The 24,830-nt window shown below is 33.8% G+C and overlaps 1 protein-coding gene across 11 annotated transcripts in view; it reads right to left on the reverse strand.

Moving 5' to 3' along the window:
- Positions 1–24,830, reverse strand: part of LOC132279506 (calcium-transporting ATPase 10, plasma membrane-type-like) — a 60,327-nt gene that overhangs the window by 29,676 nt on the left and 5,821 nt on the right. Inside the window, exons 2-6 of one of the 11 annotated variants that reach the window (XM_059781498.1) lie at positions 11,949–12,166; positions 7,790–7,899; positions 5,583–5,659; positions 2,769–2,905; positions 2,383–2,628 (exon numbers count right to left, since the gene is read on the reverse strand). In XM_059781498.1, the coding sequence (XP_059637481.1) occupies positions 2,383–2,547 (165 nt within the window). In that variant the 5' untranslated portion in view covers positions 2,548–2,628; positions 2,769–2,905; positions 5,583–5,659; positions 7,790–7,899; positions 11,949–12,166. Of the gene's footprint in view, positions 1–2,382; positions 2,629–2,768; positions 2,911–3,038; positions 3,124–5,582; positions 5,660–5,976; positions 7,900–11,948; positions 12,167–24,830 lie in introns of those variants that run through there. The other 10 variants (XM_059781496.1, XM_059781497.1, XM_059781500.1 and 7 more) reach the window with 10 other exon arrangements.

Genomic DNA, 24,830 nt, shown 5'->3' on the forward strand with positions numbered 1-24,830 from the left:
AGATCCAAGAATAAAATGGCAAGGGGTTCCGACAGAGTTTTAAAAGGCAATATGAAGTGGATAATAATGACATGATCATTATGCCAGGCGTGAAAATGCCATAAAAAATAATCCATGAAAGTAGGACCTTCAACAGCATAATGGAGAATCCATTTAATATAGTGGATAAAGTAGACAATTCTTGCAAACCCAAGGTAAATAAAATGAAAAAGCAAGAAGAATAAGTGTTTCACGTAATTGCATGGCTTGAAAAGTATATAAATTTGTATGCTCAAGGGATTGACTAAACGAGAAGCCAGAAAAAGGGAGTTCAACATTTTTCACAAGAGCCATGGTCATTTTGATGCAAGACTTTAATGAATAAATAAGAGTTAAAACGATTTAGTATATGAAATTTTAGCTAGTACAAGACTGGAGTAAGAAGTATGATTGTGGGAATGCATGGTTAAAATTAGAGAGAAAATACGAACAAGAGAAACCTAATGGAGTCACACCAGTAGGCCTAGACGTCACATGTACAGAATGTTTCACACCCTCAAAAGTTTGTAATCACTCACAAAAAATGTTGTAAGACTCTCATTCATTAAACAATTTTTATATATAAAAAATAAAATAAAATCGAAAAGGACCACCCTTTTATAATAAGGGTAATGCTATATAAACCGAAACAAACAGTCGATCCCTTTGACCAAGTCAACCTATATACTCAGTTAGCAAATAAGTTTGGCAAATAAGACATGAGTCAACCTTGGAGTTTGGGTCAATAGTTTATCACCTTGTGACATATATACCCTTATTTTGGCCAAACTTTCCTCACTCCACTAAACTCTGTCATTCCTGAGATCAAAGACTCTTAAATAACAAACTCTAATTTCATAATTTCCTTCTATTATTGAACTATGTCATTGCAAACTACTATTAGGGCAATAGAGTTCTCTTTTATATGTGTGTGCGGACAACGACAAAATCAACTTGAGTCATGAGCCTCTACCCTCTAAATTCCTCCTATCAGACTATAGAGTTCAAGCCCAACCATAAGATCCATAGACGACATTGCCAAAAAACAAATAACTGCTGCTTCTATATCTTTAAATAATCCACACGTCCTTGCAACTTCATATCGTGTATATATAGCTGATGTGAAGAGCAAGAATGGACCTAATGGAAGAGAGAGAATGGAGTTGGCTGTTGGACTGCTATTGCGGTGAAGATGAGAGATGGCTTAGTTACGAATTTGACAGTTGTGAGTCTTGTGACTTGGCATACCCACCTGGACAGCCACATAGATTACCCAAAAGGAATTGGCTTAGCCCTTCATTTTTCTTATAATAAATATTAGGGTGGTGCAAATATATTTCATTTCATACGAAAATTACCATATCACCCTTTTCAATACTCTCTGGCTTATCCCGAAGTGTAAGTATCATTTTCCTTATAATAAATATTTCCTTTAATACAAAAATTACCATATCACTCTTTTCAGTACTGAAGCACTCTGGTCATTGGAAATCATAAATCAGTTGTCATATGTCACAATTCAGAGGTATCAACAATCATGTTTTTCAACAATGGTAAATGCCGTTAAAGAGTTCCACCAGTGAGAGCTATAGACATTAATAGTCAGTGATAATATATAACTACTCAGAAGAGCTATAATAATAAAAATAAAAATAAACACGAAACTCCAAAGCAACAATAGTTTGTATTTTGCCGCAAACAAATGCTGTGCACTAATATGTTTGCCTTTTATATATAAATGTTTAATTCCCATCACGTTTTCTAATAAAGCTTATTGAGAGCATGAGGTACTTGGGTTAATACAGGATTTCGTTTAATGGGCGTGGGGCAAGGCTTTGTAATGTTATATTATGTTTTCCTTCTTTGGCCAGATGATAATATCACAATCCACTTTGTGCCTGAAATGATTTTATATTTAAAACTTCACATGGTTAAGAAACATAAGTTTTCTTCCATAAAAAACTTCCTAATTTTGTAAACAGAGCACTGTTTTGCTACATAAAGATCAAATATACACTTCTTACTTTACTTAATCCACACTCCTATTTGAGAAATCTGCAAGCAAGGGTGTAGATCAGTCCTAGAGAATCCTACTTCTTGAAATCCAAGCTTATCAGAATAGTAATCAACAATGAAGAGGTCAAACAAAATAAAATCATATTCAGATTGTTATCTACCTGCAAACTTTAAACAAGTGATCTAAAAATGAAATAAATCACAAGAACAGCAATAAACACACAAATATTTTCATGTGATTGTGTGTGTAATGAAATAAATCACAAAAACAGCCATACATAAATATTTATGCGATTGTAATGTGTTTATTGTAACATAAAAACAAAATTGTAGAGAAATTAAACATACTCTCCATCTTTTAAGCCGGTCTATTGAGGCATTCTTGGTCCGGAAGATGTCGAATGGGCCAGAAGAACCCTCATCGTCTTCGTCGTCATGTTTGCCGCTGCGTCCGGCCTCAATGTCATTGTTTTGATGCCGCCGATTCGGCGAGCCGTTCAATTGATCACTCATTCTTCTTCCTAAGAGGACTGTCGCAGGAGAGATGACACCGTTCACTGTCAATTCTCAGTCACTGTACTCTTATTAGAGTGACTGATTAGGGTTTCAATTGCAAAAAACTTAATCGGCATTCACTCTTTGTTGCGAAGAAGTTCAATACACTATATACATATATGTGCTTGAAAAATGATAGTAGGAGAATTAAAAAGGAATCGAAGAGCTTAGAAGTTTACCTTACATGAATATTTATAATGGGAAAGTGAAAACGGAAGAATCTCACTCGGTTTCTTCAGAGAGAGAAAACTAGAAGACGCGTATTTTTTTCCCCCTGATGATCCAGGAAACTGCTCGAGACGAAATTTCCAGGAAACTGCTCTGTGCAATGGAACAGTTATGGTAATAAGTGGGTGTGGTTACGGTGGTAACAAGCAGTAAAAGTAAAAGCACTACTCCTATTTTATTAAAAAGAATGAAAAGAAAAAAGATAAAAAAAAAATACTTACGAGTAGTATTTGCGTAGGGAATTCGAATTTCTACAAATAGAAGAAAGTGGGTTTCGATACTTTCTTGAAATTTCTACAAATAGAAGAAAGTGGGTTTCGAATTCCCTACGCAAATACTACTTGTAAATATATATTTTTTCTTTTTAATAAAATAGGAGTCACATACTAAAGAACGCGCTAGGGTTTTCTTTTGTCCGTAATGGGAGCCACGTTAGGGTGGTGCGTGGTGTGCAATAAGAAGGTATTTTCCTTATCTGGGACACGTGTACCATTTTGAGGACAGGTGGATCACATTGAAAAGAAAGTTGTATTGACTTGATGCTTTTGAAATTTTTTATAAACTTGGAGACTTTCCACGTATACTCAATTGAATAATTGACAGAGCTGCAACAATTGACATATACAATAAGAGCAACCAGTATATAAATATATATATATTTATATATATATATATATATATTTATAAAATATACACGGTCATATATATGATATATAAATTTTTTTTTATCTATACTATCATATCACCGATATATAAAATTATTGTATATTTTAAATTTTTACATATTCTTTTTTCATCCCTCTTTCTTATTCTATTAACGAATTATTCTTATATTAAGTAGATTTGTAGAAATTATGTGAGGGTCCAAGTATAACATTAATTAATTGTTATTGAGAAATATATTTTTATATAAAAAAAGTATAAAACAATCGCTCGAGCTAAAAATTAATAATCTAAAATTTTTGTTACAACTGTTGAACTTACTCTAATATAATATAATATCTTAAGGCTCCTTTATTTGGCAGAGGCTTGGAATTTTACTTTTTACTATAAAAGACTTCCGAGATACTACTAAATTAAAACTCATGTTTTTGAAATTTCAGTATTTTACGAGAATTGAATTTCAAAAAGAGTTTTGACTTGTTTAAAGGTATTGAATTTAAAAAAAGGGAATGTAATTTGGAAGGACGTACTTGGTTGGAAATTTAAGAAACAATTAAAGAAATTTGTAAGAATTTAGTAACTAACTCTACTAAATAAATAAAAAAAAAAAAATTATTCCGAACAAAGCTAAAAAAATGAATAAGTTAAACCGTTTGCAATCAATATGTATCCGTTTTGAGAAATGATTCCTTCTGCAAAGAAATCAAAACCAATGTTTTCCATTTACATGATGGAATGCCCCCACCACGTGAACCGTACCGTTTCCATATTTTTGGACTTTCTATGAAGCTTCATTGTTTTTTTTCTTATTTTAAATAGTATTGCAATATTATAGAAAGAGATGACATATTTTGATGACTTTCTTTCTTAATTTATGCCATAAATTTCGGTGTTTTCCAATGTCATCTCTTTGTTTGGTAATGAAAAAAAGTTTAAAAGGGGTTTTTTTTTTTTTAATATATATATGAAAAACAAAAACAAAAAACACAAAATGTTTAAAATGATTTTTTTTTTTTTTTTTTTTTAAGTAAAAAGTGAATTCCTTGGAAGTCATACTATAGGTGTGTGGGTTAGTTTGAAAATTTCAAAATTTATCCCATAAATTTCGGTGTTTTCCAATGTCATCCCTTTGTTTGGTAATGAAAAAAGTTTAAAAGGGTTTTTTTTTTTAATATATATCTGAAGAACAAAAACAAAAAAAACAAAATGTTTAAAATGTTTTTTTTTTTTTTTTTTTTTTTTTTAAGTAAAAAGAATTCCTTGGAAGTCATACTATAGGTGGGTGGGTTAGTTTGAAAATTTCAAAATTTTGAATGCACTTCACACTTTCACAACCACTCGTTAGCATTGACTAATTTTCCTTTAATTAGGAACCAAGTGAAAAGCCCCGTCAACATAGTAGGAAGAGATATTTGTCTACGGATATTTCGAATATATACCAATATTTAAATAAAACAACAATATGTGATTTTTATATTTCTGATTTGTTATAGATATAGAAACCCAATTTTAATATACATTGCTTTATAATTTTCTGAACCAAAATTTTTTCTTTGAAATTGTACAGTTGATCATATTTTCTACCACACTTACTGTAAATTATTTTGATACTGAAAACTTCCCAAATCCCAAACTTGTCAGTAAATATTTACCACAATTTTGATGCCTTTGCATTACTGGAAAATGTATAAGTTCACCGACAGAAATAGAAATATTCCATCAAAAGAATACTAGTACTTTAGCAAACAGCAAGTTTGATATAAGCTGCGAAAATCTTTGAAAATGGTAGACAATGTGCACACAAATTATAATTTATCGAAAAATAATCATTAGTTGAATAATTTCTTTTCGTGGACGTCTGTATAAATAATAACATGTGGACCAAACAAAAGAAGAAGAAGAAAATTCAGAAACTGAAGAAGGTGACATTTCAAGAAGCTGCACTTACTGTTTTGAAGCGAGAAATAATTTTATTTTTTTTCTAGAAAATTAATTTTTGTTCGGTTTAATACCATTTTTGCATTACCAGAAAACATAAATTTTCAAAAGCTTACCCTCGAAATGGAACATAATTAATAAAATATGAATGTTGAGATACATACCGCGGAAATGAGGCGCAGCACTTGATCAATAAGCTTTCTTTGGGTGGGAGATGGAGAGCTATCACGTACAAGGACCTCTTCAACACAGAGAACAGAGACTTGATGAGAGAGAGAGAGATAGATAGAGAGAGAGAGTATTTCAAAATAAAAAAATAAATAAAATAAAATAAGAAGAAGATCGAAGAAGTAAGAAAATTAATGACATTTTATACTATATATATATATATATATAATGTAATTAACTAAGCAAAAGACCCGGCATGGGTTTGTTGCAAATGTCTCATGCAAATCAGTAATTGAGTAAATAACAAATATGAACAAATTAATAAAGTAATAAATAATCCATGCAGAAACACAAACACACACTTAAATATATATATATATATCTGCTTACCAAATCTTTATAACAGTAATCTTCGAAATGTTAGACAGGTTCATGAGCTTCCAACTCTCGAAGTATAGTTGCGGGCGGTAAACTTTCATATGAACGAACTAAATGCTTTTTATATCCCCACTGGAAACTGGAAAGGACGTATCATATTCCTACTTGCCGCACTAAACTTTCTTCCACGTACCCCATAAATTAAATTAATCCCATCTTTTAATTTTTTCATCACCCCTTTTTATTTTTTTTATTCTTATTCTTTTTCCATTTTTGGTTCTTCTTCCAAACTTTGCTTTGAAGCAAAGTATAAAAATAAGGCCAAGTGTTACCAATTCGGTGATTGCCAAACCCTTTTATGCTCGATCTTTTCCAACCTCTGGCCACTGGCAAACAGTTGCTTTTTTGTTTTTTGTTTTTTTTTTTCCAAATAGACCGGTTTTATACTTTGCTCATTCATATTTCTGAATGTAGGTAACGTATTCATGTTACCTGGACTTGATTACGTGTCGGATATAGTCACACGGCTAAACAGAAGGGCGCATTGACACACTACTAAATATTTATTTTATTTAATTATTTTATTTTATTTCATTTTTTTAGAGTCTATTAATGTTTATATCTAATATAGTGTTTAATATATGAAGGCATTTAATTCATTTTAAAGTAATAATATATTATAATTGAATATGTTTTTTTTAAGTATAAATCCACTCAGAAGTGTCAACACATATATTTCATATCTATGCCCAGAAAATATGTATCTAACACTGTATTTTATTACTTTTTTTTAAAGAAATCACGTAATCTTAGTATCTAACTATATAAAATACACCATTAAAACAGCCTCTTACTTAAAATATATAGTTAATTAAAAGGGGTAATTAATATATAGCAAACCTTTTGTTCACATTTTTTCATCTAATTATTTAGTCAGACATGCAATTTGGATATATAAAAAAATTGCAACACCCGTCAAATCCCAAAAGTTAAAAAATAAAAGAATCAAAAACCCAACAAAACACGTATATAGTTCACCAATTTTTTTTCTTCTTATTATTGTTTAAGCTTTTAACGTGATGAAATGGAATACATTATTGTATGTGGTACGAATTTGCACGAAACAATGAAAGGGGTGTGCCATATGGAAGAACCAAAATATCTGCAAATTTTCGGACGTGTTAGAGGATTTGTGTGAATATATATATTAAAACTATATATGAAGTTGTAGAGCTGCCAACTGCCAACTAATTTAACTTGCAAGTTTTTCAAAAATATTTTTAATATAATGTGGGATTGAGTCTATCGATTGGCAGGTTACAGGTAGGTGAAATTTTGATAAATATAATGCCATTATCACAGTATGATTGGCATTTATAAAAAAACTATTATTTATTTTATGTAATAGGGGTGTGACTTTGCTAAGAATTCGTACATGACGCTCGATCTCTACATGAATTGAATAAAGTTCGGATTATGTCTGTGGGGCATGGTCTTTAAAAAATTATTTGCACAATGTTTCATAAGGTGCATGACTAAGTCTTTTCCAACCAGGTCAATCACCGGGGACATTATATCCAAATTTTTATTTCATATTTTAGAAAATGTATATACACACACACATATTTGATTATAACTTTTGCATGCATCAATATTCTATCTTCTTCCCTTACTTTGATGGTTAGACCATATTAAAGTTTTTTATTCATCTTTTAGAAAAGAAAATAAAATACTTCCATTTACCCTTTTCTTTTCTTTTCTTTTCTTTTTTTTTCTTTTTCTTTTTCTTTTTTTAACCAAAAAAATGAAAATGTTGTTCTCATACCTTTACTTTCGGGCAACGTACGGATATTTTAGAATATCAATATTATTATATATGCCACCTCATGGACCAATTCCGAAGCCATGACCACATTGCTTCTTCCTGTCTTCATACTGCGTGTAAAAATACAAAACGAATCTCATAAATTTTTTGATGTTACATGTGTCAACAACAATTCTTGTATTATCGAGAAGAAATTTTATAAATTAAGCATACAAACTGAAGCATTTGCAAGTAACATATGGAGTATATTTTAGTCCTAACATCAATTACAAGATTGCACCAACATATATATATATATATATATATATTTACATGCCAACTTATCACAAACTAAACAATGTGATATTTTTTAAAATATAGATATATATTTTACATGCGAACTTATCACAAATTAAACGATGTGTGTTATTTTTTAATATTTTATTGATCATTTTGCCGGCATCTCGAATTAAATTTAGTATTATTTGCAAAAATTAATTACCCTACCCGCAAACTCACTTCTCACTCTTTTCACTTTTCTCAATCTCTCACCTTTTTCTCTCTGTCTGTCTTGAAAACCCACACATAAATTTATTTTTGAGTCAAAATAAAGTCGTATTAATAAGATGGTATTAAAAACAAAATTCAGACCTATACTATATCTTAATTTGAAAACAATTGAGTATTATACGAAACAAATCATCTTTTATATATATATATATATATATAGCACTCAACTCTTTGGAGTATGGGCCACTTGTATATTTTGTATCAATCGCAACATTTGGAAAGATAAGACTTCGTTTCCACCTGGCAATGGAAGCTCCCGTTGTCATCCTTGAACCGTGTTTCTGTCGGTAGAAATGTTTCCCCAATCCACTCAAGCACTAATGAATTAAGTAATGCCACTCACGTTGGAGGCATAGGTGGCAACTTTCAATATATCTCATCTAAGATATTTGCGATACTGAGTGACGGAGACAGTATTTTGTTTTATACCTATGATACGATTTGTGACTTCTCCACTCTCTCACATTCGCGAACCGCCCTTGAATGCAGAGACCCAAAATGAAGCAATATTCCTTCAAGTTTTAAAATCTAAATGATTCGGGAATTAAACAAAGACCACGCCGGGAGGCCCTGCACCTATGAGCTCCCAAATTAAAGATTGCTGCCATACGGAGTGTTATGGTAGACCTCTACCTATACAATTCCACTAGGACACTCATAAGAATTTTGGATTAGATGATGAGAAATTTGAGCATGCTCATCTAGCGGGCTCAATGTGAATAATGCAAAAAAACACATCCCATACAAAAACCTTTTAACATCACTTGGATGAAAGTCATTAATGATAACGTCACAGCTCTAAAATTTGAATTTCATTTAATTCGTCATTAGACGAACGGTTGTAGAGCAATGTGAGAGACTTGACATCTTATGGGTCAAAAGTGTAAATAATTTCATATTGACGTATGGTGTAAGGTAGGATTTATTACTAAGCTGAGCTTCAAACCACTAAATAATAACAAAAAAATCCAAAGCTATAAATAGGGGCAAGTTAAAAGCATTCAAGGTAGAAATTAAGCAATTGAGACACGTCACCAACCTTAACCTAGTTATTCTATGTCATGAGTACAAACCTTTCAACCTTCACCAATATTTCCTTGATTGGTCTATTTCTTCACCTTCCGCAAATAGTTAAAAGTGAAATATTCCAACCTTGTCGGCTACACCACCAGTTACGAAAAATAGTGTTACTAAAGGATTCACTACCTTTTGCAATTTTGAAATCTCAAATTTTTGTAATGTGGTAAGGTACAGCTGATCAATAACTTTAATTCAATGCTATTTATTGTAACATTTCTACTTTAATTTTGGCATTCTATGCTATATTTCTACTTTTAATGTATTACCGGACTACCAAGGCTTGGGGACACCTCACACCTTTAATAGTGTATTATTACATTATATTTTTAAGAAGCTCTAAAATGGTAGTTCAGAATCGAATCAAATTGGTCTTTTAAGATTAAATTTGGTTTAAGGGTCGCTAGTTTTGATTCTAATTTTTTAGAAAACGTTGTGATGGATTTGATTTTGATTTAGCCTGAAACTGACCGTTGTGCACCCCTTTCTACGTTGGAAGAAACTACATAGAAAAATGGGACTTGTGGACCAAAAGTGAAAGGTTGTTAGGTTCACTTATTCTACCAAAAAGAAAAAACGAAAAAAGAAAAAGTTTTTTTTTTTTTTTTTGAAAGTTAAAGTTTAATTGCAAAAAAAGCAAGAGAAACAAAGTTAGCTAAAGGGCTTAAAGTTTCAGCACCACTCTAGCTACTCCCGTACGGTATCAAGACGTTATTTCTATTCTTACAAGTACTTGGTCAGCCTAATTCCCGTGCACTCCTTAGCCAACACACTCCTCTCGTGCGCTTACTAGTGTTGTAGTGGCCCTCGCCCTCTCCTCACTTGGCTTGCACACTCACACACACTAAAGCACTTAAGTTGGCAAGAAAAGAACACTTCTATTACTTCGAAGAATGCTTTGTACAATGCTAGTTCTCAAACTCTCTCCAGGACTTGTTGTCTACAAAATAAAGTCCTACCTCTATTTATAGGCATCCCCATCCCTAATGGACAGCTAGGATGCATTTTAACCAATGGTAGAGATCGATTCTCTAGAATCTTCTCCCACTTTCTTCACACTTCCATACTTATCCATAAATATCTACAACATTCTAGAACTCTCCATACAACTTCACACAACTCTAGAGAACTCTAGAATCTTCCACACACTTCTACACATTTCTACACATATCTAGAATCTTCCACACAACTCTAGACTATTCCGGAAGACTCTAAAAACTCTCATACCATGCAGTTGCCATGCAGCGTCCTACTCAGTGTCTGCGTGTCGCCTGCATGGCACAACCTCCATAGGTGGGGCGTGACACATAGCTAACTAATGGAAAGAAAGTTGGGCCAGGCCCAAATACAAAACAAAGAGCCCAAAAGAGCACAAAGCAATAAACAGTTGACCATGTATTGCATCCCAATTCCGGTAACAGGAGCGTAACTCCAGCTAGATAGGAAATAGAGCAGATTGAAGGAGTTCCAATTTGTAAAATACGCAAAGTTCTAAGAACATTGAAACTTAATTGTCAAACAAATCAACTTATAAGGTATCAAAGTCTAATATTGGTTGGAATATCCCAAAATCAGCTGGAGCACCACATTTCTACTAAAATGAAGTTAATGTATAAGAGGGTTCTTTTGTTCTCTATAAAATTCTTCAATTTATCAAAAAGAAGGGAGTGAGAGAGCGCTTGGAATGTAAGCAGACACTTCAGAAAAGCAAATTCTATATATATATATATATATATATATATATATATATATATATATATATTCTGATTGTATTGGAATCAACAGAAATATCTTATCTCTATACTTAAATCAAGTTGTAGGAAAAGCTTGTAAAAAAAAAAAAAAAAAAAAAGGTGTCCTCCAGTTTGCAGAATGTGCATAAATTTGATAGGAGCAGGTTCAAATAACACTCAATTTCAGGTTTAATTTCCAATCTTTCCATTTCAACACAAACACCTCGTTTGTGCTACAAATAAAACTATAGGAAGAGACAAACAAAGAAGGCTAGTTGTAATAGGAGTACGTAAAAGGCAAAGAGGACAACCGGAAATAACTTGAGATAAGATTATTAAAAATAATTTTTAAAAAATTAAACATTCTGGGTGAAATAGAATGTTATAGAAGAAATGAGAGAGAGAGAGAGAGAGTTTATGTGGTCCACCCAATTCATATGAGATTAAAGTAAGGATGATGATGATAATGATCACGAGAAAACAAGACTATGAAAGTAAATATTCTCAATTTATGAAAGAGACTGTTAGATTTATCTTTTCATTTTTGTCTCTTTAGCTCCAACAATTTCTAGGAATCAAATATATGATGTGAAGTGATCGAATGACACAAATTGCAATCTTAGAATAAAGTTGTATTCGTTTTTTGACAATATAAAAGATAAAGTAAATGTGAAAACGAAAAGGACTAGTTGCCAAAGAATTAATTAAACAAGAATATAATCCGATAAGTATCACATATTTCACTTTTAACCTTTCTTTTTCTTTTTTTTATAATTGGATAATGCACGGATTATGCTAACCTTGTTGACCAGCAGTCGGTTCGCAGATTCACCAGAAAAAAGTTTCGATCAGTGCAAGCAGCTATTCGGAACTATCCAATACTTGATCGAGTAATTGTCTCTTTCTTCCACTGCCGTCCAGAGAATATATATATATATATATATATATATATATATATATGTATGTATTTCTATATTGTGGAGAATCAGTTGAAGGAGGGCTTCTTGCACAAGAGCAACTGAAAATGCGACAAGCATCACATCACTTACTTATTAAAGTAACACAAGACTATAGGGTAAAATAGGGAAAGTAAATATGGTGAAGTATTTATGGTGCGTTTAGTTCTGCTGATAAAATGATGCTGAGGATTTATGGTGCGTTTAGAATAGATATTGAAAGATGAAAAATTAAACCGTATACTTTCTCTCCTCACTATTAGATTATGAAAGCCAAAAGTAATATCATCTATATTCTCTCCCCTCTACCAAAAGCTATTCCCTCCCTCTTCCCTTTTGTTCTCTTCTTAATTCCTTATTTTCCTCAACAAACAAATTAAATAATTAATGCGATACATTTTCCTTTTTTAGTAATATTTTTATGCTAGAAATAAATTATGTAACTGATTGGAGTGGTGGGGTGTCTAATACACTGAAGCAGTGAAATCTAAGCATATATATATAATATATTCTCACCAAACACTTGACGCTTACATATATTCGATAAATAATGAAGCATAATTGTTCTTTAGTAGTAGCTAGTCATATGGTAGGGTATCCAACGAAACTTCGAGGAAATTAACATCAATTGCTTAATTATTTAGCAACGTACAGAAGAAGCTTCAGGGAAGAAGAATTTGAGGGTCTCCTCAATTGACATATATAACCTACAGTTGTCAGTTTTTTTTTGTACGATTGAGAGAGGAAAAATGCCTTATTGGTACTAGAAAACGGATAGAGAATAACACAAATTCAAATACAACGAACAGAAAAAAAAAAAAAGACAAAAGATTTTAATCACATGCACTAGTCATAACTCAATTATTTCATTTCTTGGTGTGTATATATATATATATATACACACACACACATACATATAGCTGTATTAGGGTTAATTAATTCAAAGCAATATTCGTCTCTAATAAGTTAAATATGGGGATATCAAATGCTTTTGCCAAAATAATTTAACTAATTAATTAGTGTCACGACGGACCAACTCCAAAACACGTTGATCTAAACAGTTAGGACGGATCCACACATATAACTTTCAACAATTTCTCTCAACCGAGCTCAACTTTATGAGTTTTCGATTAAGGTGGTTGGCTTGCCCAATTGCTAGTTAGGTCAGGAATGAGGATGAACAAAATGGTGTAACTGTAGGAGTACAGAGAAGGTAGCACTGCCAAACCCTTCCTTCACGTCACGACTTATAAGTAATATATAATGCCAACACCTAACATGCCGAACATGCAAGCATCATAGCTTGGGTAGCTACCTTAATTGATTATGATCAGTACGTACATAAGTGGTCATCACTCTTTCAAACCTACTTGGCCGGACCACATCTATATATATTTACACTCACAAACACACACACATATATTATATACACACAATCAGCTTTGACAACCGTGGATATATAATTACTTTACAGCCTGTTGATAATTCATTTGATCTTATGGGTCAATGGGTCATATGGTGTTCCAGTACGTACCAACATTCAACTGCTAGACAGAGAGAAAAAGCATTTGGTAATTTATAGCCATGGAATGGCAAACCTAATTATATATACTTAAATATTAAAATGATATAGAGATCGAGGAAGTCCGCAACAATATGAGTGATCACTGCTGCAATAAGCGCATCATTTTAATTACTAACGACTGTAAGTTTGGGCATGATCATAATATTGATTTGGACGAGCCCCTCTAACAAAAAGCCACTATACATGCATGAGGCGATAGTGATACATACTTAGGTATAAAAACCTAGCTGTAGCTTTGAGTGTTGGTCTTTAGTTCAAACTTATTCCAAATCCTTGACGCGCTTGCAGTGCAAGATTTTACTTACATGCGTGCACATGCACTTAAGTCTTTATGAATTTTCCAGGAAAACGGCATAAAGGAAAAAAAGAAAAAGAAAAAGAGCAGTTTTTGGTGACTGGTGAGCAATTATCCATCACAAACTGAGTCGTCGTCGCCGCCGGCCACGGCGGCGGATGTGGAAGTTGTGAAAGTCGGTTGGGAAATTGGCAGACAAAACAGATTTATCCACGCGAAACCACCTTTTAGAATGAATTCTTTGACTAATTTCGAAGAATTAAAATATGAAAAATGTAGTAGTATATATATACTGCTATTCTATATTTATTGGTATTGTAATACTAAAAAAGACTTGGGAAATAGGATCAAGTACTTAGCTAAAATACCAAATACGCAATAGTTTAATCGGTACAAATTCACCTTTTCTAAAAAAAAATAAAAAATAAAAGTTTGAATCTTAGTAAAAGTATGAGTGTCGAGTTTGTTTAAAATTCTAAAAAAAATAAAAAAATAAAAAGAAAATTACATATAAATAGAGTCAAAGTTCCATATTTACTTAGAGGCTAAGTCAAAGTTCCATATTTCTCTAAAATGGATTGCTGAGGTGGCACATGGTTTTTTACTGTTTAGAAATTGTGGTGCCTAAAATACCCTTCCGCGAAGGTACTACTTTTTCTTCGAAGGTACTACTTTTTTGAACTGAAGGTACTACTTTTTGGTGTCCAGGTACCATGTTTTTTAAACACCCGCGAAGGTACTACTTTTTCTTCGAATGTACTACTTTTTTGAACTGAATGTACTACTTTTTTGAACTGAAGGTAGTACTTTTTTGTTAGGGAAGGGCATTTTAGGCACCACAATTTTCTAAACAGTAAAAAACCATGTGCCACCTCAGCAATCTATTTTAGAGAAATATGGAACTTTGACTCAGTCTCTAAGTAAATACGAAACTTTAACTCCATTTATATGTAATTTTCCCAAAAATAAATACATATAGCTAAATTTTCTTGGCATATAAGTATATTATATTAGGAATATTTAACGTGGGACCATGTGGACTGGCACAACTTCCCTCGAAGTCCATTAGTGATGCAAAGGCTTATATTTTCATTGGATGGTGAGTTTGTAAGGAAATGTCTGTGGAATTAGTGAATGGAGCATGCAGATGGAGCCCACTCTCTCCTAAAAATAGACATTGATCTTCTTTGCAATTTCTGGGTTGACGAATGGAATCCAGTTAGAGTATGGAGAGAATTTATTATAGTCTATCTTTGACGGAGTGATCTAGTTGGTCCGATTCTTCCTTTCTAAGGCTTTTCCTTGAAATTGCCATGGATACTTTTGATTGTGGGCATTCACATTTAATAACCAACATGGTAATTAATTACAATCGTGGCCTGTCGGTAAAGTGGAGGAATGAAGCCTTCTAGACTACGTACCTCTGGATGAATCATATAGCTAGGGGACTGAGTGAACAAAAATGTCCACAGCTTCCGTGTTAAGAAGGTTATTGGTATGGCATATATGGTTCAGTTTTTTCAATGATACTTTCCATTAAGAGTTCTTCTTAGTGGAAAAGAATTAATGGAGAACAAAGTGTAACTCAAGAAGTAAAACTACATATGACCCGCATTTCTCGTTGGATGAGCGAGGAAAAAAGATGAAGATAGAATTAAGAATTTTAGTAATTTAGGATTTTTATTTATACTTATTATTATTTTTACTAGTGTTTGAATTTTAGAGTTCTTTTAGTATTTTAATATTTTAAGTTTTGCCTATACAAAGATCAATATGTACTATGAGAATTTACTGCATACTCAAAATTGAAATCATATAAGCCTATTATTTCTAAGCCCTATTATTTTCGCGCCGAATCTTTATCCTCGTTATTCCAAATACGATTATTCTTATATAGACACATTTTTTTATCTTCAAACAGTTGAACATGGCAATATTGCTACTGGGGGACTCGTCTACTTGTTAATTAGCTCTCCATTTACTATTCGAGGTTGAATGCTACAAAAAAACAAGACTCTACTCCTTTATATAGACATCCACCCCTTGTTGTAGCTCTAGGATACAAATATTCTTCTACTCTTTAAAACACTCCTCTAAAATATCTTAAACATATTGTACAAACTTTACAATATTTTCCACTTTTTTATAATTTCTTTAAACTACCAAATCATACAATCCTTAATTTATCTCTATGCAACATTCCACAATTTATTACGAAGTTAGGATAGAATACTCTAGAATCAAACTCTCCAAACATGCCAAGCAAACGTCATGCTCGCATGTTTGCCAAGCAAACGTCATGCTCGCATTTTTGCCAAGCAGTTGTGACGTCAAATATATGTTGTAAGAAACTAGTTTAAGGTTAGTTGCAATATGAATCTATGATATACAAGCTTAAGGTAAAATCGACTTCTATTTTTTCCCACAGGGTTTTGTAAGAAGTGTCATGCTCTCTATATCCAATTGTCCAATTCCCCCCCCCCCCCCCCCCCCCCACCCGACTTCTAAACCAACTTGTGTGCATTCCACTGCTTGGCAACTTGTCTCCAAAAAAAAAAAAAAAAAAAAAAAAGGTAAAGCTACTTACAACCTACACATGAAAATTCGGGGGTATCACACTACTGCAACATCCCTACTGCTAGCTAACAGTGATCGAGATATATATTGTCACCTGTCCGCTACCACTTGCCAAGGATCTTGATCACCATCCACTAGTAAGCCATTGTTCACTATTGATTTCTCATCATTCAACATTCAGCTCATTAACAAGACATGTAAGAGTCCCTACAACCCATCAGAGTCAACTTTTAAAGCTGTTCATGAAATGTTTTCTCCCATTACTACTGATTCCTTAGCTATGGAGGTTAGTTCTAACTCAGATGATGCAAGTTTAACTGATCATGACCTCCTTAAGCATACCATCTATCTTGGTCCTCCACTCAATGCATCAAACAGGGTTGGGAATATGGCCATGAGAAAATCCAAGAATCATAGCTCTAAGACCTTGCCAAAGATGATACTAACCAAATCTTCAGGTTTGAAGTATCTTAAGGGTTCCCATAAACACCCTTCCAAATAACTATCATTACATGAACATTAAGGGCCTAAATGAGCTCCATAAATAGCTTGAGCTAAAAAAACTCATCTTTGAGCCCAAGATTTATATTCTTTCTATTATAGATACTAAAGTTGCTCCTTGTAATATTGATGTTATTCAACAACTACCCTTACTCACAACTTAGTAGGATTTGGGTTATCTGGAACTCCAGAAATATTGATCTTATTTTCACACGTGAAACTAAACAAACTATTCATTGTTCCATATCATTGGTTGACACACAAACCGCATTCAATCTCACATTTATTTATGGTTCTAACCTTGCTGCCGAATGGGTTCCTTATAGCAGGATATCATTTCTCATTCTTCACAGTTCACTTCTTCCCCATTGCTAATCCGTGGTGACTTCAATGTTATTACCAACACAAATGAAAGGCATGAAGGCTCTGTCAAATGGATCCCAACCATTTCAGAATTCAAGGACTGTCTTCTTGATATTGAGCTTGAATACCTTAGATACAATGACATCCTTTATACTTGGAACGACAAAACCTCAGGTGTTGCATATATGGCTAAAAAGATTGATAAGGCTCTGATCAACTACAAGTGGCACTTAGTCTTTCCAAATTCAGAATGTTCATTCCTCCCACTTGACATCTCTGACCATAGTCTCATCTTAGTCAAAATTAATACTTTTATTCATGCAAGAGCAAATCCATTTTAGTTTTTCAATGATTGGTGCTCTCACCCTCTCTTTATGTCTATTGTTTACAAGGAATGAAAGGTTTTTGTTAGATGAACTGCCATATTCCAAGTTGTGTAAAAGTTAAAAGCACTTAAGCACCCTCTCAAAGCAACATGCAGGGACAACTTCTCTGATCTAACATCACAAGCCATGAAAGTCGAAGAGAAGCTCAATGGGTATCAATCTGACCTGGATAGATCTCTACAGGATGAGAAGTTGAGAATTATATAGAAAGCTTTCTCCCTTCAGTATGCTAATCTCCTACTAGCTGAGGAGAATGTCATGAGGCAAAAATCAAGGGTTATTTGACTCCAGCATGGGGATTCAAATACTTCTTACTTCCACAAGTCCTTCTTGTCTAGGTCCAAGAAAAAGAAGATTCCCAGTCTCACTACTTCTGCATGTTCCACTATTAATTCTGAGAGTGAAATCAAAGATTAAATACTTGCTTACTTTAAAAATCTTCTAGGTGAAAACCCCTTACTCACTATAGTATTGATGTCCTTTCACCATTTATGAGCAAAAAATTCCTAGCCATATGCTTGACTCGCTTGAGACCATTCTCTCTGATCATAAGATTCAATAATGCGCCCTCTCAATCAGTAAGGATAAAACACTTGGGCTTGATGGCTGTAATAGACACTTTTCCCACCATATATGCATGGCCAATTATAGGCAAATCCATTATTAAGCATGTTAGAGAATTTTTCTATAATGGGAAGCTATTGAAACAATGTAACTCATCTTACATCTCCCTGGTTCCTAAGTCCCAAAACCCCACTTTACTTAATAATTACAAGCCAATTAGCTGTTGTAAGGTGATCTATAGGTGCATAGCCATGCTGCTTGCATCCAAATTACAAACCATTCTCCCACTCATCATTGAACCAACCCAAACTACATTTGCGAAGGGTAGAAGGATCATTGACTTTATCATTCTAACACAGGAGCTCATGAGAAAGTATCACAACTCCCCATTGTCTTCAAGGCCGGTGTGCATGAAAGTGGATATCAAGAAAGCATTTGATACTACGGGTTGGGATTTTGTACATGACTTTCTTTAGCTTTTTGGTTACCCAACAAAGCTCATACGTACAATGAATTAAATCATGCATCACTTCTCCTTCATTCACCATAGCTGTGAATAGTGAATTTCATGAATTCTTTAAGGAAGTTAAAGGCTTAAGGCAAGGGGATCCACTATCCTCTTCCTTTTTTGTAATCTCTATTTAAATACTTTCAAGGATCATTAAAAGATTTGTTGGCCTATGTCCCTCGTTCAAGTACCATTGCAGTTGTAAGGATGTAGGAATCACTCACCTTTCATTTGTTGATGATCTAATTTTATTTTGTCACGGTGATATCACTTTTGTATCTATCATCAAGTCTGCACTCAATCACTTCTTTACACTTTTTGGTCATGTAATTAATCCCTCAAAGAGTTTTGTCTTTTCTGTAATTTGGATCGACCATACCAACTCAGGCTCTCTGATTTTCTTGGTGTCCCAATAGGGTCACTCCCAATCAAACACCTTGGAATTCCCTTGATTTCAACAGGTCTCAACGATGCCGAATGCCAATCACTGCTTGGCAAAATTACAACAAGGATCAACAACTAGTCAACAAAAGCCTCTCATATAGATATATTGGTCTAGCATATTCATTGGGCCTAAAAAGTTATCTCTGATCTCAATGTTCTTCTAAGAAGATTCTTATAGACTGGTACTGAACTTAAGAAAACTGGAGCAAGAATTGCTTGAGCTACAATCTGTAAGCCTATGCTAGAAGGTGATCTTGGGCTTCCCAACCTGTAAATTGCTAATAATGCAGCTATACTCAAACATATTTGGGAGATCAAAACTAATTGTGCTCAGAGAATTTGGGTGACTTGGTGCAAAACATACCTATTCAAATACGACTATTTCTACACAATAAAGATCATTTAATCTTGCTCTTGAAATTGGAGGAAAATGCTCCAGCTATGGCCACTGGCTAGGCATCTTGTAATACCCCTAATTTTAAAAGGATAGTCTCGGCATTTTTAATTTTTCTTTTATTATATTTTTATTTGTTATGTGTTAATTTTGTTGGTTTAATTGCTTATTTGTTTTTATTAAATGATATTTGAATTAATTGGGTTTGTTTGTTTTATGTGGATTGTTTGAGTTATTGATATTGTTTAATTTTGTGTTTAATTGCATTAATGAATTAATTTAGTAATTATTAATTTTAAAATAAATAAGTTAAATGAGTTTTTGTTTATTACGTTAATTAACTAGGGTCCCTAGAAAGACAGTGTGTTTAACCGACATGGATAAATCTTGGTTGCTCTCTGGGCTGACTTTGGGTAACATTAGGGCCCTGTCTCTAATATTACAAGGATTAGGGTTTTAGGATTAAGTCTATAAATACAACGATTATGCTGTAGCCTAGGGTTTACGCTCATAACTCATAGCACAAAAAAAAAAACGTGAAGTTAATTCTGTAAAAACAGAGGGTAGAAGGAACAGAGCACTGTAAGGGTTGGCAAGGAGAAGAACAGAGTGGACCAAGGTGGGATTGTGGTGGATTATCCCGGAGCACTAGGAGGCTTTACAGTGGTTCGTGTTGCTGTAACAGTGGACACGACGCCGAGATTTCATAATTGAAATCACAGACAAGTTCTTTTCTTCTTTCTTCCTTTTGGCTTGTGTTCTGTGCACCTAGGTAGCCTCTAAGGTTAAAAAAAATCATGAACTGAGTTTTACAGTTATATTAGATGCTGTATTGATACTCTGTATGTGTTGAAATCTGTTCAAGTATAGTTCGTGCATGTCAGTTTTAAATTGTGTTCATAAAGCATGTTTAGTTTGTAAAACTTGTAACCTCTGTATTGGATTTCAACTGATATAAACACACCATGGGGATTATACTGGACACAGTTAAGACTCTTAGGAACAGTTTAAACCAAATAAAAAGTGTTAGAAGCGGCCGGCGTTGAAGAAGAAGGTCGCAGAAAGCAGACACAAGAGACGGCTCTCAGAGAGGGAGAGAGAGCCGGCTCCAGGAGGAGGGAACCGGCTCCCCCCCCCCCCCCCCCATTATAGAGCCGGCTCTACCTACCTAGAGAAGGCTCTAAGAATTTGGAGCCTGTTCTTTTGTTTTCTGGAGCCTGCTCTACAAGTTTTAGAGCAGGCTCTCCTACGGGAATTGTTTTCTAAAGTTTTCTGAGCAATGTTTGGATGGTTTAATGTTTCCTGAACTGCTTTGTGAGAATACTGGGGTTCCTAAGTGAAGTTTTAAGAGTTATTAAAATCTCTTATTGCATGGTTTATGTCCTACGCAAAAGAATGGAACAGTATAAAAGTAAACAATTTAGCATACGGTTAATGGATGGGAGGAACTGAATTGTTTAATTTAATTTTAACAATTTGTTGGATTATAGTATGAATATAAATCTTGTTTAAAATGCATAATTTTTATATTTGACTTTGATCATCTGTTATTTGTGAAAACTTATCTGCAATAGTTCTGTCATGTATGGCTTTTGTCGTCTCTGTTTTAGCATAGAAGTCACCACTGTTTTATTTTTGGTACTGAATCTTACTGCAATAAATCGAAGTCTGGATTAATACTAGATATAATTTAAGACCTGTAAGTTCAATTTAGAGGAAGAACAGTAAGATCGGATATGCCGGAGATGAAGCAGAAGACGTGTAGTAAGGAAAAGAGAATGCTCTGGATTTAGAAAGAAAAGGCTCTTTGGAAAGGAGAAGGCTCTGGATTTAAAAGGAGAAGGCTCCAAGCCAAAAGAGAGGGCTCTTTGTTTTAAAAGAGAAGGCTCTAGGCTATTTAGAGCCTGCTCTCCAAGACTTAGAGCAGGCTCTTTTCAATATTAGGTATTCTGATTTTTTTTTTTTTTACGAGCTGTTGTTACTGTTGGAGCATGGGAACTATCCTGATTAATCTGGGACTTTAAAGAGTGATTAAGAAGTTAATTTTGGGTGTTAATAGGATCTTTAATTAAATTTTACATCTGAATTAACGGAACAAACCATATAAAATTTATGCATTTTGTAAACGGTTAACGGATGGAAGAAAACTTAAATTGCCTAAGCTTAATTTTGGCAATCTAGTGGGATTTAATATGTTTTTAAAACTTGTTCTAAATGCAATATAGGGTCATTGATGTATTGAATTTGATCTATGCATGAGTTAGAGGCTAATTGTTAAAATATTAAATCCTTTCAGCAATTATATGGATTATCGTTTGGATTGCAATTGCTAGAATATTAAATATCTTCCTGCAATTATTTGGATAATGTTTTGGACTGTAAATTACTAAACTGTTATTTATATATTGTAATTTATATGATTATGGAGGATTGTATGCACCGGTATGGGACGATGGCATGTTAGGGATGGTTTAGCTCAAAACGCTAAGACCTAACCTACCAAATGGAAAGAATGGATTGTAAAATATTGAATCCATCAATGTGTTTAAGTCAAATCAACTAACTAAGTTGAGTGACTTTCTGGATTAGTTGGTTGTAGTTAAGTAATATCAACTGAAAAAGTTGAGTGACTATCTGGACTGTATTTTGTATGTCACTTCAATGAATAATTGAATGACATACTCTGGTTTTGGATGGACTTTAAATATATGATTATGGTATCACGAGATGAGCTTGAGTCTCAGGCTCGTTGGTTAGGGTGCGAATATGCAGTGGGTGCGTAGCTGGATATAGTAGGTAGGTGTACCCTGTTAGGTCTAAGTACTCATGCCCACCTTTGGATGCGTTTTCGCATGATGTCTTCTATTCAGGTTGAGACCCCTATTGTAGTCCAGTAAATGTCCTTAGTGTGGATATATATATACTTATGGACTAAATAGATATTGTGAGGTATTTAGGGTGTATCTGCATATCGGGTCTCTGTATGGATTGCAATTAGATTAGAACTTGTTCGTGAGCCTGACCTATTATTATTTTTCAGGTAACGGACGGTTCCAGGTTATAAAGCTTGTTCGTGCTGAGCAAAGACGGTTACTCATTCTTCCAACGATGTAGGAGTTTTATTCATGGTTTATCATTGGAGTTCTTCAGTTATTATTTTCCAGTGTTGGAGTTTATTAGGGGCCCACCAGATGGAATCTCGAGTTGTACTAAAAATGGAAAAGTTGGATGTATTAAAATAGTTCTTTATCTATAAAATTTTATTCTGAGGTTTCAGTTTTGGATGATCGTTCTAAGTTTTTTTCAACAATTTTATTTATTCCTGTTTATCTTAATTGTATTCTGTGTTAATTTGTTACTAATTGGTTTGATATCCTCAGGTAATCGGGCGTGGGTTTGGCCAACCCGCATCCGGAAATCCAGGCGTATCACACATCTCTTTAAGCATAAGGTAAGAAATGGTCACAACACTTACTTCTGGATAGATAACTAGCTTAACAATGGTCCTCACTCACAACATCACTATAAAGACTCCATTAAATCCATGGGGTACTCATATAGTACTAAGGTTAGTCAGTTCATTTCATCTAATACTTGAATTTTCTCATCTGATCTTATAGTTTTAATTATTGAGCTCTCATCACTCAATCAACCATCTCCCAATTTAAGTGACTTAATTGTATGGAGTGCTGGTCCATCTGGGCGTTATACCTTTAGGCACACCATCACATCTTTATCTCCCCCACCTACCAATGCACCATGGTACAAGATTGTATGAAAACCAATTTCTCTATCTAAGCATAAATTGATCCTATGGATTGAAGTCCATTCCAAACTTGCCACACTAGATAACAAATGTATATCTAACCTTAATTTTGGTACCCACTGCTATCTTTGCTCAAGATTCCCTGAACCTTATTCCTATATATTATTAGAATGTGATTTTGTTTCGCCTATTTGGAGATTTATTTAGGGCAAGTGCAGGTTCTACACATTGAACAATTATTAGGCCCAATTTGTCTTTTGGGTGTGTCATCATTGGAACCATGATTCTCCAAGGGTTACTGTATGTCGCCTTGCACTCGCAACCTTAGTCTACAACATATGGCAAGAAAGAAATAATAGAGTTTCCAGGAACTCACATGCTTCGCAAATGAAAGTATTGAAGTCAATTACATATTCCATTGTTGGCACCTTGAAAGCTTTAAGGAACTTTGATTTCTCAAAATTTGTTGATGATTGGTCCTTTGCTCCGGCATCTTCTCGCCCTCCACATATTCCTTCAAACTGATCTCCAATAGTGGTGCGACATGTAAGCTTTGTGGTCTCCACTTTCGCTGCCATCGCTGGCTTGTATCGCAGTTATGACGAACAACCACATGTAACAGTTACCTCAACCATTATAAATGGTTATTATTTTGTTACTTCCTTTGGGTTGGTTGGGACGGGTCTTCTTCATTGGACTGTATAAGTTATTCGAATGGGCTTTCTCTTTTTCTTTTTTTCTTTTTTTTTTTTTTTTTTTGAAATGTGAATTTCAATTTTATAAAAATAACAGAAACCATATACATATTTAATTTAGCCGAGGCTAACCACATTAACATTCAATACATAAGATGTCTGGCCCAAGGCCCAAGTAGAAAACAAACCCACCTAACCTTGGGCTACTCTTTGCCCTTTATGGGCCATCACTCAAATTCTATACATATATACAGATCAGGAAAACCATTAATACTTAACTACCATCACTTCGCTAATAGTTGAATTATTTAATTTGCCGCTAACGGATTGCCATAGAGCAGTATGATAAAATTGACGTCTTAGGCAGCAAAAGCGTAAATAGGTTCATATTGACCTATGGTGAAGGTAGAGTTTATTACCAAGCTGCAATTCAAACCACTTAATAATAACCAAATATCCAAGGCTATAAATAAGGGCAAGTCAAGAGCATTCAAAGCCATAACTCAAGCAATTGAGACAATTCAACAACATTAACCTAGTTATTCCATGTCTGAGTACAAACATTTCCACCTTCACCCTAATTTCCTTTGACTGTCTATTTCTTTACTTTCTTCCCTAATCTTTTTCTGGTCCCTCACGTTATTTATT

Source organism: Cornus florida, unplaced genomic scaffold, assembly GCF_030987335.1.
Source record: "Cornus florida cultivar Cherokee Brave unplaced genomic scaffold, ASM3098733v1 CherokeeBrave_3.0.0_Hap2_Chr10, whole genome shotgun sequence".
NCBI classification, from domain to species: Eukaryota; Viridiplantae; Streptophyta; class Magnoliopsida; order Cornales; family Cornaceae; genus Cornus; species Cornus florida.